Below are 16,020 nucleotides of genomic sequence, written 5' to 3'. Positions count from 1 at the left end.
CGATACATTTCTGCAACTTATTGCCATTTGTCCGTTAGCACAACTTCATTTTCCACAAAACAATGCCCGGTGTCTTATATGCATGACGTGCAATAGGTTAATATCTTCATCAAAACATTGTCGATATGTTACCAATATTATACAGTCCCGATCTCTTGCCGACAGAGCTAGCTTAAAGTATGCGGACATGTTGATCGATGTATTTGAACGCGCCGACTCTTCCCATTCTGCACCAGACACTTTCGGAAGAGTGGCAGTGCATCCCCATGGCATAAACCGTGCAACAGACTACCGGGTATGCAGGATTCGACCAGCGACAAATGCTAACCGGGGGTGAGTTGATAGACGTGTGTATTTATTGTAAGTTGTAAACAAGATAATTAAACGTTATTTATTTGAATGAAACAATAAAAACTATTACCGAAAATTGATTGTTGCCTTTCTTTGGTATGCAAGTAAGCATACAACCCTTGCAATCATCCGTTGCACATAGATAGCGTAAGTCGGCATTATGATCATGATTATTTGATCAAGAGTTCATGGACAAAGCGAGGTAACCCTAAATATACTGGGTTTTTCCCCCATATGTTTCTAGAGCAATTCGAGTCTTAGAATTTTGATGAGTTAAATTTTCCATTCTATAATACGTATCTTACGTTACAATTAAAGGTGAAGATAACTAATAGCGATCAATCTCATAACTCCTATAAACAAGGTAAACGAAGTTACCTGTATAGTCAAAACCAGTGTGCCAAGAATGGTTTAACAATCTGTATGAAGCAAATCAGGCAGCAGTTGACCCTATGATAGGTTGTATTGGCAAACTAAATTGTTATAACGACCATAGATTTTGCGAAATGCTGACTTCAAACGAGACTGTAGAAATCCTTGCACCATCAACTTGTTTGTTAGTAGTCTGCCTCGATTTAAAAACTGATCATACGCAGAACAAGCTCTTGCGTATCGAATCAGTTGAGATTTGTAAACACCATATGCAGGTGATAATGGAATATTGCTTTATAAATATGGGAAGTTGACGATGGAGAAGCGGAAATTATAAAGTTGAGTTGTCAGTCTGCCGTTAATATTTATTTTCAATAGAACATCTAAGTATGAAGTAGAAGTGAAAGACTCTGTGGTGTCTGTTATTTCGAGCTCACAGGGATATATCGAATCGACATATGAATGAAAATTATTGTTAATAGATAAAACGTAGTCGATATATCTAAATGTCGAGTTGAAGGCCACAGCAAGATATTTTTTCTTCTTGTCACATAGAAGTTTTAGAATAAATTATGCTTCGTAGAAGTAGAAAAACAGGTAGGCCTACAATATGAAACACGAGCTGTGGAGCTAAATCAAATGCATCTAAGGTATTCTACCACTATACCAATTTCTATTTATAAGGTGATACTGATACCAAAACTGGGTCTATATGATGAAAATTAAGCTTATATACTTTTAATTATAACTGACACATTATACAGAAATTCGATTTTAGCCTTTTAACCTTATCTACATTCGCGCTTCCGGCGAAGAAATGCATTGATTTGATGCAATCTTTGCACCGATCCACGTCCGAGTTTTCTTATTAAATTACCGGTTACGGAAAAGGACGAGCGGGTGATCCGATTACATATACATGGTCAGTTTTGAAATCGAGACAGGATACTGACAAATAAGTTGACGTTACGGAGGTTTCAGCTGCTTCGTTTAAAAACGGTACATTGTATTTTGCAAATGTTATGATTGTTATATAACGATGAAAGGTGAAGATAACGAACAGTGATCGATTAATCTCACAACTCATATATAAGCAATATAAAACAGAGATCTAATTAAATACATGTACCAATACAACCTGCTATTCATACTAAACAAGGCCGTCACGGTTCTTTACACATTGACTTTGACTATGGATTACTCCGATGGTGACCGGTCGACAGGGGATTCTTACTCCTCCTAGGCACCTGATCCCACCTCTGGTGTGTCCAGGGTTTCGTGTTTGTCTTACTCTTAATTTTGCATTCTTTGCAGGAGTTGTGAGATTGATCACTGTTCGTTATCTTCACATAATGCCTATAAACTGTATAGTTCTCAGTCCAGTACAAAGGCAGATATTTTCCCCCGCCGACTCGATCAACAGCTCATGTGAGTGTGCGAAAATAGGAAAAATACTAAGATTAAGGCAGTGTAAAAGTAATTTTCAGCTCTTTCAATTATTTTGATGTGTAATTTGATTTTATCGAGTATTCCTTACAGAAAAGAAGAAGAAGAAGAAAGGATATGGATTTTTGAAGAAGAAAAATATATATATTAATTGATGATCGTTATGTTAAACTTACTGAAATGGATAAGGAACAAATCGAAAAAGGATAAATATGTAAGATATATATTGGGGAATTTCTGTTCGTAAACTCGCTAACTACTCCGCTGTACATTTGGCCTTGAATATTTTTTTATCGGTATTTAGTTTGCTCTTGACACATGATGTCATGTGATGTTCAAAATGGCGGACAACACAACGTAAACAATCATTGTCGGGCACTCGGTGTTGAGGATCATATGAGGTAAAACAATTTAAGAATAATTGTAAGAGTTCGTGTAACAGTTTTTTCTCGCTACATAGAACACATTTCTCTGACAGACTAGAAGTTTTCGTTAATGTATATTAAGAAAGACACAAATAATCTGTATTCATTATCGATATTGCTTAAACCACAGATGCTTGCTTCCGGCTTGTAAAGTTGTACTATGAAATTTGAAATAAAAACAACAGTAACCAAAAAAAGAAAAAAGAAACCCAGTTAATAGATAGATTTTTTTTCAAATTCAAGTTGGGAGAAAACCCCTGTGCACAAACTTGACAAAGAAGGAAAGTTAATGAGTGCGAGTCGGTAAAATGTCCAGCCCAGAGAATATCCGGGATTTAACCACTGTTACATGTAAATACTGTACCCAGTACATAGACTGTTACATATAACTTTGAATGAGTAGTTCGTAATGAATCTGGTAGTCTGATGTCATGATCAGATATCTGCATTGTTACAGTACTAGTTTGATCACCTGGGTTGAAGACTCAGTTAAGTTTTAATTACTAAGAAATTTTTGTCTGGTGTTTGTTTGTCAGTATGTCATTTTCATATCTTTTTTGAGAACCACTGTTCTACTTTCTACAAATCTTCACACATTTTGTCATATTGATATATGCAAGCATCTTGTATTGTAAATTCAATTTTGTTCAAACTATTTCTTGTACTGTAATGTTGTAGTTAGGGCTATAAGAACTGTGCCTATTGTCCTGGACTCTTTCCCATACTACAATAGGAAAGAAGAAAAATTATTGCTGGTCCATGAATTGAACCCGGGTCCTCTGCATTACCAGTCAGGTACTCTATCCACTGGGATATTCAGGTCAATATCCTTGGTCCATATAGCCCTTTAGAACGATATTTTGATCCCTAGCTGGGACCAGGGCAGGACCGTAGCTTAGGTTTGAAGTGATGAACAGAAGAAGTCTTTAAATATATTCTCATGAAATGCAAGAGCACAATTTGTCAAATTTATCTTTTACTACAAATTAAAATAAGTAATAAAGCCCCCCCCACCCCCACCCCCCACCCCCACTCAAATAAAAACAACAAACAAACAAACCAAACCCACCACCCAACAATGAACAACAGCATGCCATACCAATGCCAGCCAGCTGAGTTACCAAATTAGGTGCATTATTTTCCTTGTCAAAGATGCCAAAACATTATTTAAATTTTTTAAAAAGAACCATCGTAGGCAGTCAAATGACAAAAACAAATGAGAATGAATTTTTATACAAGTATTCTCATGCAATGAAGAATAACTCAAATTCAAACCATTACACCTGGGGTCACAGGGAGGACTTAATGTTCTTCGTAGATATATAATTATGTATCGAATCAAGAAGAAGATTTCAATGCTCAGGTGAGCGATGCGACCCATGGACCTCTTTTTGTATCAGCTGACTGATGGTAAATTAATCTTTTGATATCTCTCAGACTTTGGGAATTTCAGATAGAATGGTTTGATGATATGAAACTTTGACGATGAGGAAAAACCTTGCATACCAGGTATTGTATGATTTTATATCTCAAATTATTCATCTGTATTCCATTCTTATGCATATTAGTTAGAAATTATTATTTTGATGTGACTATTGCAAAGTTAACTGTTCACTATCACATGCTTTGTGTTTTGACTGTGTTGAGCATTTTGAGTTAAATGACATAATTACTTGGGAGAGTGGGTGTCAATTATCCCCTTCCCTTCCACCTCTCTCTCTCTCTCTCTCTCTCTCTCTCTGTTTCATTTTCTTACTTTCTGCAAAATGTAAAATATTGCCTTTCAATCAAATAGTGATTATCAATTATCTGACAAAATCTGCTACAATGTAGCATCAGCTAGGTAGTCACACTCTTGATTTGTCAATATTTGAAGGCCTTCATCTTTTATCCACTTAGAAAATATAAAATAAAGTATTTTTGAAAAGAAAAAGAAAAAGGTTGTTTTAATTAGATTTGATTTAATGGATGCTTTATTTGCTTTTGAGCCATTATACCCTCCCCCCCCCCCCCCCCCCCCCCCCCCCTCAGCTTCATTGTTTTTTCATCAAGAATCAAATTTCCCATAACCATTTTATTACAAAAATATTGACCTTGGGTTACAAACATAAAAATCTGCAAAGATTATGATCACAGAAATGTATCATGATACATATAGGTATAGATAGGTATAATGCAACGGCACAAATTGGAAATGCAGAATATAATTTGCTACCATTTAGAGATTAGATCACAAAAAATTTTCACCCGCTAAAAATACCCATAATTCAGTGTATGTAATTTTGACACTTTGAAAATGTTGACATGTTTCTGATCGAAGAAAATTAATTCATTTGAATCATAATTACACCATCTGGAAGACATCCGATATATAAAGCACAAAGAACTAACATTTCAAGCCACATTAAAAATTTGTCACTTATATTATCCCTATGATAAAATTACCCGATATATTTTATGCTATATGTCCTATTGCTATATCAAATGAATAAATACAGTAAAACATGCTTATAATGAACATGCTTATAATGAATTAATGCTTACTGTGAAGTTATATTTATTTCTCTCTGAGAGGAAAATAACAAAAATTATATTGGATATAACAAAGTTTGGTTATAACAAACTGATTTTTTTGCTGGCCTTGGAGGTTCACTATAACAGTTATACTCAACTTGTTGAAAGTGATAGAATGTACATGCAATGTAAATACATGAAACATTATTTGCAAATCTGCACACAAATTTCAGTCTGGAAACTGTGATAGGGCTTATTAATGTTTTATTCTATAGGACGTGGATGATAAACCCGTGGATTTGGCAATGCGTGAGGGTGAATCTGTGAAAGGGCTTAATAGTGTCTTATTTTATAGGATGTGGATGATATATCTCTGTGGATTTGGCAGTGCATGATTAATTATTATTAATGTTTTATTTTTTAGGATCTGGAGGATATACCTGCAGAATTGGCAGAGCATGAGGGTGAATCTTTGCAAGAAATAGATCTGACCCACAACAGAATTTCATATCCTTTCTTTTGATTCTAATTTGCACTCCAAAAACCTTGAAAGACAAGGTAGGGTAATTAAGTGCCCCGGATGGCTACCCTTTTCACTTAGATCATGAAACCTCATAAAGGTTTATTTCTAGATGATACCTTTGTAGAAATATATAATCAGGATCATGTCCAAAGCCAAACATTTTCACAGAGTTGAGCAAATTTAGGGCCTCAGAAGAAAATGGAATATTTTTTATTGTTGAAATTTGCATATACAGTAACTGACTGTACAAATAGCTGTTTAATATGTTGTTGTTTGTGTGGACATGTTTATAAATAAGAATTGACATTAAATTATGTGGATGCCTGTAGTTTGACACGTTGTACTGTAAACCCACTTTTATTTCCGACTACTTTATTTTGCGATTTACTGATGATAAACTGGTTCACGGCGACTAGTTTTCGTGACTGAGTTCAATTACAAGAGACGTTAATGGACTGGTAGGCAGAGATGAATTTTCATGATGATTTGGTTCTCGCTATTCTAGCACAAATTTCTCACTCTCAAAAAAAGTTGGTTTTCATTAATTCTAAGTTTCTCTGAATTACATGTACACATTTATATTGCAGATATTATACCCAAAGTTTTGGAAAATAAGTTATAAATTTTATATTTTATACCGTTTTACATTATACAGTCAGACCTCATTATCTTGAACTCATGTGGACTGAGATAAAACTTATTTGAGGTTTCGAGATATTGAGGTTAAGATACATAAAGAAAATGTAGCTGAGACTGCCAACTCACTTTGACATACAGTGTATCCATAGTATTTGAGATATCAATATTCGAGATACCAAAGTTCGACTGAATATTGACATTACACATGTTAATTTTTGTACTACTCTTGAGGCTGATGTCAATAGACTGTCAATAGACCTACATAACATGAATGTTTATAGATTTCTTAACTCAGTTTTCAATGATCTACGATTTCTGATAGACTTCCCCAGACTAAGATGTTTAGTGCTGGACCACAACTGTATCGAGTCACATGTGAAAATAACAGTGGCTCCAAATCTACAGACTCTGTGGGTAAATCACAACAAAATTAGAAATCTGGGTATGTGAAATAATTTTTAAGATCAGGACCCAGTTACACAAAAGTTATTTTAAAAATTGTCATTATCTCTTACATTCGTATAGCATTAACTAGACATTAATTGTCAGTTAATTAACTTTTGTGCAACTGAATCCTGTTTATCATGATTTGATAATTGAACATGAAAGGTGAAGATAACAAACAGTGATCAATCTCATAACTCCTATAAGCAATACAAAATAGATAGTTGGGCAAACACGGACCCCTGGACACACCAGAGGTGGGATCAGGTGCCTAGGAGTAAGGAGTAAACATATAACAGATTAATTTTGGTAGTTAAAAGAATTTGATACAGTAAAATACAGTTATAGCAAATGCCTTATGATGAATTACTGCTTGTAATGAACAGAGTTTTATTATACAACACAGGGGAAAACTTCTAAAAATCTCAGTGGATATAAGGAATTGCACCTAGTGGCATATTACATAACAAAATGAGATATTCCAGGTGCTGTGCTATATCTGTGTTCATCTGATTGATTGATTGAATATTGTTTAACGTCCCTCTTGAGAATATTTCACTCATATGGAGATGTCACCACTGCCAGTGAAGGGCTGCAAAATTTTGGCCTATACTTGGCACTTATGGCCTTTGAGCAGGGAGGGATCTTTATCAAGCCACACCTGCTGTGACACGGGACCTCAGTTTTTGCAGTCTCATCCGAAAGACCGCCCCATTTAGTTGCCTTCTATGACAAGTAAGGGGTACTGAGGACCTATTCTAACCCGGATCCCCACGGGATCGTGTTCATCTGTATAATGCTTACTTGCTGTACAGTGACATAAATTGGGAATAAATCTTTGCTTTATTTTCTCGGTAAACCATATGCTTATCAAGACAGGTAAATAAATCACAACATGAGTAAAACATAAGCACTTTCAGATGTTTTTGTTCATCACAACAGGGTTATTCATTTCCACACTGTGTAAATCTTGTCCAAATCTTAAGTTCCTGTCTATGATGAACAACGAAGCAGCTCCCAGCTACTTCAATGGAGGGACTTATCACCAGTATGCAGATTACAGGTACATGTATATATCGTTTTAATAGTTGGATTCTGAATTTAAGGATGCTAAAACACTAAATATTCCATGTCAGGATTCTTCCTGCATGCTGAAGACATTTAATCCAAGACTGTAAAATGAGTAAGAGATAAATTGTATAAAAAATTATCATTAATCTTTGTTGTCTTAAAGCAAATAAGTATAAACAACAATGTGCTTATTGGTATCAGTTGATTTTCAATCAAGTCATATGTACTTTTGGTTTAACGTCATCTAGTGCTGATCATGTTAGGGGGCCTCCGTGGCCGAGTGGTTATAACACTGCGCTCAATATCACACAGCCTCTCACCTCTGTCGGCGCGGGTTCGAATCCTGCTCGCGCCGGTAAGTGAGAAAGTTTCCCAGTTTACTTTCGGAAGGTTGGTGGTCTCTTCCCAGGTACATTGTACCTGGGTTCTCTCTTCCACCAATAAAAACTGGGCGCCACCAGATAACTGAAAAATTGTTGGGTGTGGCGGTAAACATCAGTCAATCAATCAATCATACTAAAGTAAATTGTTCTCAAAAAAAACTTTTTAAAAGAAAAAAAACAAAAAAAAAAAAAAAACACCTTTATATCAGTAAGGGCTTCACTGTATGATAAATGTTCATGATCCTCTTGAATGTAATTCTTCTCATTTTAATAAAGTTTGTGATGGATTGCACATTAAAAACTGCTGGCAAAGAGTGTGCTATCATTACACCTTGTTAATGCTGCCAAAGTACATCCATGATTTTCATGTAAACATCAGAATTCACATACTTCTAAAGCTATATTCAGTACTTTCAGTTCTTTGATTTACAAATATGTATTTCCTAGATGTTTATTTTGGTCCAGTTGGAACATGACCAGTCAGTCTCTGTCAAGTTTACTTGTCAGAGAGAGGTGAAACTTTTCCTTACTGGTATAAGCATCTAAAGTAGATATATAATCCACATTTTGTTTGTTGGATTGGTTTGTAGTTGAGATTGACTGTTATAGTTAGGTAATACTTTTACAGATTCGTTGCACAATGATATACTTTCTATTTCTGCAAGGCATTTTGTCATCGCTCATTTCCCCAAACTGGAGGTGCTGGATGATAAGAAGATAGAAGACAGCGAGAGGTCTGAGGCTCAGAGGATTTATGGACGTAAGGTAAAAAAAAATTAAAATATCTACTTCTTCTGTGAAAGTCAGACATCCAGTTGTGGTACAGAATTTGAAAGATATGGATCTAAATCATTATAGGATAATGGCATAAACCATAACATGTTACTGTCATAATCAACAGAGTATTAATGTTATAAAATATGTATAATGTTATTGTGACAATGCACCGGGCGTTAATGTCATAATCTACAAATGTTAATGTCACAATCTACAAAATGTTAATGTCATAATCTACAAATGTTAATGTCACAATCTACAAATGTTAATGTCACACAATCTACAAAATGTTAATGTCACAATCTACAAAATGTTAATGTCACAATCTACAAATGTTAATGTCACAATCTACAAAATGTTAATGTCACACAGTCTACAAAATGTTAATGTCACAATCTACAAATGTTAATGTCACAATCTACAAATGTTATTATTATCCTTCAGAGTAATACAGTCGATTTTATTGGTCGAGGGCTGATCACGTGGAGGGAGACAATTCATGATGTCTCCCTCACGTGTGGCTGACAACTGTGTTGTCTCCCTTTAGAAGATAATTTTTAATGGCACAAGCGAGAAAGCTCTACTAAAAAATAATTGAAAATATGCGGGATCGTTAATCATAAACTTCAGTGTCAACATTAATGGTCACAAATAACAATCGAGAAGAAAAATATTTCCATTATAATGCAATTTTGCATTTCATTTCGTGTTTACGTTTTTGTCTTGAAATACATTACGAAATGTTGACGTTTTGATGTTATAGTTTTGCGTCATTCTACTGTGAAGTCACAATTGAAAGCTTTCTCTCATTTAACTTTCTCAAACCTCAATGTTTTGCTTTCGTTAACATATATATCTAATAAATGTATGGCATTGCGTGTAAAACAAAATAATGTATGTAATTGAGGGTAAGATTGATTTCACCCCTCGAAAACTATTGAATATTTATTAGATTTTTCTGCAGAGAAGTTATTACGAATTTGTTGACGTTTTAAATAGAAAAGATACATGGTACAAGTCAATAAATGTGGGATAGTTTTTGTAACGTGTAGATTCTTCAGGATAATAAAACTATTATGGACTGTTTAGCAGGGAGACATCACAAATCATCAGGTCTGAGTAGGGTTATCACCCGAGGGCGCATAGTATAATGTCACAATCTACAAATGTTAATGTCACAATCTACAAAATGTTAATGTCATAATCTACAAAATGTTAATGTGATAATCTCTACAAATGTTAATGTCACAATATACAAAATGTTAATGTCACAATCTACAAATGTTAATGTCACAATCTACAAATGTTTATGTCACAATCTACAAATGTTATTATCACAATCTACAAATGTTATTATCACAATCTACAAATGTTATTATCACAATCTACAAATGTTAATGTGACACAATCTATAAAATGTTAATATCACAATCTACAAATGTTAATGTCACACAATATACAAAATATTAATGTCACAATCTACAAATGTTATTATCACAATCTACAAATGTTATTATCACAATCTACAAATGCTAATGTCACAATCTACAAATGTTAATATCATAATCTACAAATGTTAATGTCACACAATATACAAAATATTAATGTCACAATCTACAAATATTATTATCACAATCTACAAATGTTATTATCACAATCTACAAATGTTAATATCACAATCTACAAATGTTAATGTCACACAATATACAAAATATTAATGTCATAATTTACACATGTTAATATCACAATCTCTACAAATGTTAATGTCACAATCTTCAAAATGTTAATGTCATAATCTACAAAATGTTAATGTCACACAATATACAAATGTTAATGTCACAATCTACAAAATGTTAATGTCACAATCTACAAATGTTAATGTCACAATCTACAAATGTTAATGTGATAATCTCTACAAATGTTAATGTCACAATCTACAAATGTTAATGTGACACATTTATAAAATGTTAATATCACAATATACAAATGTTGATGTGACACAATCTACAAAATGTTATTGTCACAATCTACAAATGTTATTATCACAATCTACAAATGTTATTATCACAATCTACAAATGTTAATGTCACAATCTACAAATGTTAATGTCACACAATATACAAATGTTAATGTCACAATATACAAAATGTTAATGTCACAATCTACAAATGTTGATATCACAATCTCTACAAATGTTAATGTCACAATCTACAAAATGTTAATGTCACAATCTACAAATGTTAATGTCACAATCTACAAATGTTTATGTCACAATCTACAAATGTTAAAGTCACACAATCTACAAAATGTTAATGTCACAATCTACAAAATGTTAATATGATAATCTCTACAAATGTTAATGTCACAATATACAAAATATGAATGTCACAATATACAAAATGTTAATGTCACAATATACAAAATGTTAATGTCACACAATCTACAAAATGTTAATGTCACAATCTACAAAATGTTAATATGATAATCTCTACAAATGTTAATGTCACAATATACAAAATATTAATGTCACAATATACAAAATGTTAATGTCACAATATACAAAATGTTAATGTCACAATCTACAAATGTTAATGTCACAATCTACAAATGTTAATATGATAATCCATAAAGTGTTAATGTCATAATATACAAAGTGTTAATGGGATAATATACAAAGTGTTAATGTGATAATATACAAAGTTTGATGTAAATATGCAAAGTGTTAATGTCATAATCAAAAGAGTGTTAATGTCATTAAACACAAAGTGTTTAGGTCATAATCCATAATGTGTAAATGTCATTAATAATGTTTAGCATGCAGGAATGTCATTAATCATAGTGGGAAAATGTCATTACCATAGGGGTTGATTGGTTGTATATTGGTCAACGTCCCACTCGAGAATTTTTCATTCATATGGAGACGCATCGACGCAAACCACGGTTTAGAGTCCACATACGCTCCCTCAAACGATTAGAAGCACCCGTGGGTAACCGACGATGATGAAGATGTCACCATTGCCTATAAAGGGCAGCAAAATTTAGGTCTATGCTCGGCGCTTACGGCCTTTGATCAGGGAGGGATCTTTATCGTGCCACACCTGCTGTGACACGGGACCTTGTTTTTTACGGTTTCATCCGAAGGACCTCCCCATTTAGTCGCCTAATACAAGCAAGGGATACTGAGGATCTATTCTAACCCAAATACCCACGGGAAATAGATATAGTGTTATTGATAGAGAGAAAAAATGCCATTAACAGGAATAGGTGGGTGGGTGTATCATTAACATTACTGTTTAACAAATATTTGTAAACCAATCAAATTCGTCTAATTTGCATGAAAATACAGCAGGTGGTTTTAAACAATAGAGTGGCAATGAGATTAAAACTAAAAAGGGTGTGGTATTCAACCACAGAAGTCACAGTTAAGATTGATCTCAGAACAAATTAATGGATTGACTGGGAAAGACTCTTTTATTTCGAAAATGATATCCATCTAGAATATACTTATTAGGTGAATATGATTGAAAATTCGTAGTTGACAATACTTTATTTCATAATTACAGATATTTTGATTCGATATAATGATTGGGTGAATATATGCAAAATATATCAATGAAAACTACCGAAATTCAGTTTGTCATGTTGATTTGATTTGGTTTTGTTTAGATGTCGACATCAAAGCGGAAATCATCAAGGAAAAAGTCCGAGACGTGAAGTGTGGGAGACCGCAAAGCAAATGATATAGGGATATACGAAATTGTAGTGGGAAAATAATATGCATGTTGAACAAATTACGACGCCCAATTCCATATTAGTGTATAACATGTGAAAAATTATGAAGCGCAAGCTTAATCTCGCCGTGATATGAAAGTGCAATAGAGTTTTGGTGCTTAGAAGGACTTTGTTCTTGCCGTGGTTATCTTCCTTCACTGTGTATGTTGTTTTGATATTACCACAGACCAATACTTTGTTTTACAGTGTTTTGGTTTTTTTTATCATCTTGTTATACATGTATATCTCATTCGATACTTCTTTCACTCATTTGGAACCTTCACTTGCTGTAGATGAAGTGCTACAAATTTTGACCTACATGTACATGTATGCATGATGTTTGCGGCCGTGTCAGTGAAATTTCTTTATTGTATTAACGAATAACGTGAAATGGGACCTCCGATTTTAAGGTCATACTCGAAAGACTGGTGACTTTCACTTTTAATGCTGGGTTAATTAGATGTAATGTAAACACATATCAATTATTCAAAACTCATGTTTTCATAGAAGATGTAATGTTGATGTAATTTCTTAGATAAATATTACTGACGTTATATTTTGTGTCTGTTCATTATATTATTAGTATGATCTGAATCTTCACCTTTCATGTTATTAGTAAGTATAACTGATAAACATAAACTGATAAAAAAAAGTTTTACGCATGTTGCAATTTCATATGTATTTTAAGACATTAGACATACTTTCCGTATTGATGGATTTATTGATAACACAAAAACGATGTAAACGCTGCGTTAATAATCAAAATATCACAGTCATTAATTACAATCATTAACAGTTCAAGGTCAACCAAGTTCAATATCTAGTGCCGCCCCCCCCCCCCCCCCCCTCCCCATCGAGCACCAATGACTGCCCGACAACGCCTTCCCTTAGACACAATTTAGTATCTAAAACTATCTAGGAATGTTGTTCCACTCTAACTGCAGTGCATGACCCAGTTATTGCAGAACCTGAGGTCGTGATTGTCTTTGGCGGATGCGCCTTTGTAGTTCGTCCCATAGATTTCAAATCTGGTGATTGAATGACCAAGGAAGAATCATCACTTGTTAGATGAGCAGTAGGTGGTCTGGCGTTGTCATGTTGAAATACTGCTCCAGGATGTTGCATTATTGGAACCACGTGTGGCAGTATTACTTCATCAATATACCGTTGAGCCGTCAAAGTACCCTGGATGTGAACCAATGTTGTTCTGTCTGTATAGGATATTGCTCCCTACATCATAACACTATCCCGTCCAAACTGGTCGGCCTCCTGAATACAATTTTGCTCAAAAACGTTCATTTTGGCGCCTATACACTTTGCGTCTTCCATCAAGCCTCTGCAGCAAAAATTGATATTCATCACTGAACCACACTGTCCGCCAGCGTTGCCGCGGCTACACTCCATGAGTCGGAGACAACTGAAGTGGGTTCCGGCGATGTTACGGAGTCAGAACAGTGCCACGGGCAGGTCTCCGCGCTTTAATCCCAGCATTCCTTAGCCGGTGGCGAACAGTGTGATCTGTTTTCTGCAAATCTCAGAAATGACGGATCCCGTAGATGATGTTGTTGTGAATTGTTGACGAAGATGACGCAATCAGATGAGATGACGTCACGTGATGTCTACATGCTCTATGACGATCATTTGTTGAACCATGCTGTTGATATCTGCTCTAAAGGCAAGATATGGTGCTTTGTGCAACATTGCAATCTCTTGCAACTGCAAATTGTGATACACATGCTTCCAATCGTCGAATTGCACCATTCAGACGCGGTATTTCTTAAACGGTCACATTTAAAGATAACCCAATCAAATACCAAGAACCCGTGCATTTCACTGGTGTCTGAATCACGTGCATTGGGAACTTTTAGGCTTTTATGAAAACACGTTTTATTTTTTCCTTAAGTTCTTTCGAATATCTCTCCAGTAAACAATAGCGTTAGATATAACAAGGATTAATCAGGCGATTCATCCTAGACCAAAAAAGGGTATGGAAAAAATACATGCATTGGAAAAGATTCAGCGAAAAATTACTATCATGCATTTCTTTTTTATCATTGTATGAATGCATACGTTTTCTTATCTCACACCCCATATTAATCTTCAACCAATATCATCATTGGGGTATTTATTGGTTGGGTGGATATTTGGGTTTTTTGGGTAGATATGAGGTACATGAGATACAATCTCTGAGGTATTTGGTGGTTGGGTTGATATTTGGGTTTATGGGTAGATATGAGGTACATGAGATACAATCTCTGAGGTATTTGGTAGTTGGGTGGATATTTGGGTAGATATGAGGTACATGATATATCATATCTGAGGTATTTGGTGGTTGAGTTGATATTTGGGTTTCGGATTGTTATGAGGTACATGTACATGGGATATGGAAAAGTTTATGGGTTATTATTCAGTTTCCAATGCTCTACATAATTGTACAGATTAAGCATGGTTATATTAATGTAGTAGAGTATCACATAAGTGTTAGGCTTTTGTGTCATAAACTGAGATGAGCTGAACTATGAACTCCGTTTCATCTTCCACGATGAAAATGTAGACTGGTATTAACTGATTACATGAATATCAATTTCACGGTCCCAGGTGCCAGCTGATCTATATGCGCATATATATATATATATATATATATATATATATATATATGGAAAACCATTCAAAACATGCCTTATTGTTCACCTAAGCAGCAGTTTCCACACGTATAATTTGAATTTACACTAAATACGGAAGCTTGTATAAGTTTTCCCGATATTATTCGTGCATAAAACTGTAAACTTCTTGTGACTCAATCCTGATTCCGGTGGTCATGGTGTGAATGAAATTGAATAAACAGATTACTAGGAGCCTTGCATTTTACTTTGACATATTGTACCTTGTTGTGTTTGGGAGTAAGGTTTTCAAAGCACTCTTGTGACACTGTGTCACTGTGTCGACATTTCCCTTGGCTCATAGTGTAAATTGACTTGAATATACCTGCAGGTACATGTATACTTGCATACTAGTGTTAATCGATCTATATATGTCGGAATGGAGTAATGTCCCTTCATTGAACAAACTCGGATCCCCTTTACACAAGGATTCTTGTCGGCACGTTTGCTTGAAACTGACCCCTTGTTTTTTTTTTTTAAAGAAGATGAACATTTGATAACTTCATCCCAGAGAAACCGATAGACGACACACCAATCAGATATGTTAACTTGAACCTTCGGCTCAGATGAGCTAAAAACTTAGTTCATGAATACTTTATCTCTACATGTATTACGAAAGGGCTATCCAAATTGTCTGATAATGC

At 34.5% G+C, this 16,020-nt stretch overlaps 1 protein-coding gene across 1 annotated transcript; it reads left to right on the top strand.

The window, feature by feature from the left end:
- Positions 1-2,482: 2,482 nt before the first annotated feature.
- On the top strand, positions 2,483-13,270 carry LOC125653864 (probable U2 small nuclear ribonucleoprotein A'). The gene is made up of 7 exons (XM_048883544.2): positions 2,483-2,570; positions 4,048-4,103; positions 5,533-5,615; positions 6,573-6,712; positions 7,657-7,777; positions 8,834-8,933; positions 12,612-13,270. Exons 2-7 carry the CDS (start codon positions 4,080-4,082, stop codon positions 12,657-12,659), a joined length of 516 nt encoding a protein of 171 aa, XP_048739501.1. The 5' UTR covers positions 2,483-2,570; positions 4,048-4,079; the 3' UTR covers positions 12,660-13,270.
- Positions 13,271-16,020: the final 2,750 nt, after the last annotated feature.

The sequence above is a fragment of the Ostrea edulis genome, chromosome 7, assembly GCF_947568905.1.
Source record: "Ostrea edulis chromosome 7, xbOstEdul1.1, whole genome shotgun sequence".
NCBI classification, from domain to species: Eukaryota; Metazoa; Mollusca; class Bivalvia; order Ostreida; family Ostreidae; genus Ostrea; species Ostrea edulis.
The sequence above is the reverse complement of the archived record's forward strand: the minus strand, read 5'-3'. Positions and strand labels throughout refer to the sequence as shown.

Coding starts and splice junctions, on each gene's coding strand:
- LOC125653864 (XM_048883544.2), top strand. CDS start 4,080: ATGAGGAAAAACCTTGCATACCAG. Junction 4,104..5,532: donor GGAAAAACCTTGCATACCAG/GTATTGTATGAT, acceptor TTTATTTTTTAG/GATCTGGAGGATATACCTGC. Junction 7,778..8,833: donor CACCAGTATGCAGATTACAG/GTACATGTATAT, acceptor TATTTCTGCAAG/GCATTTTGTCATCGCTCATT.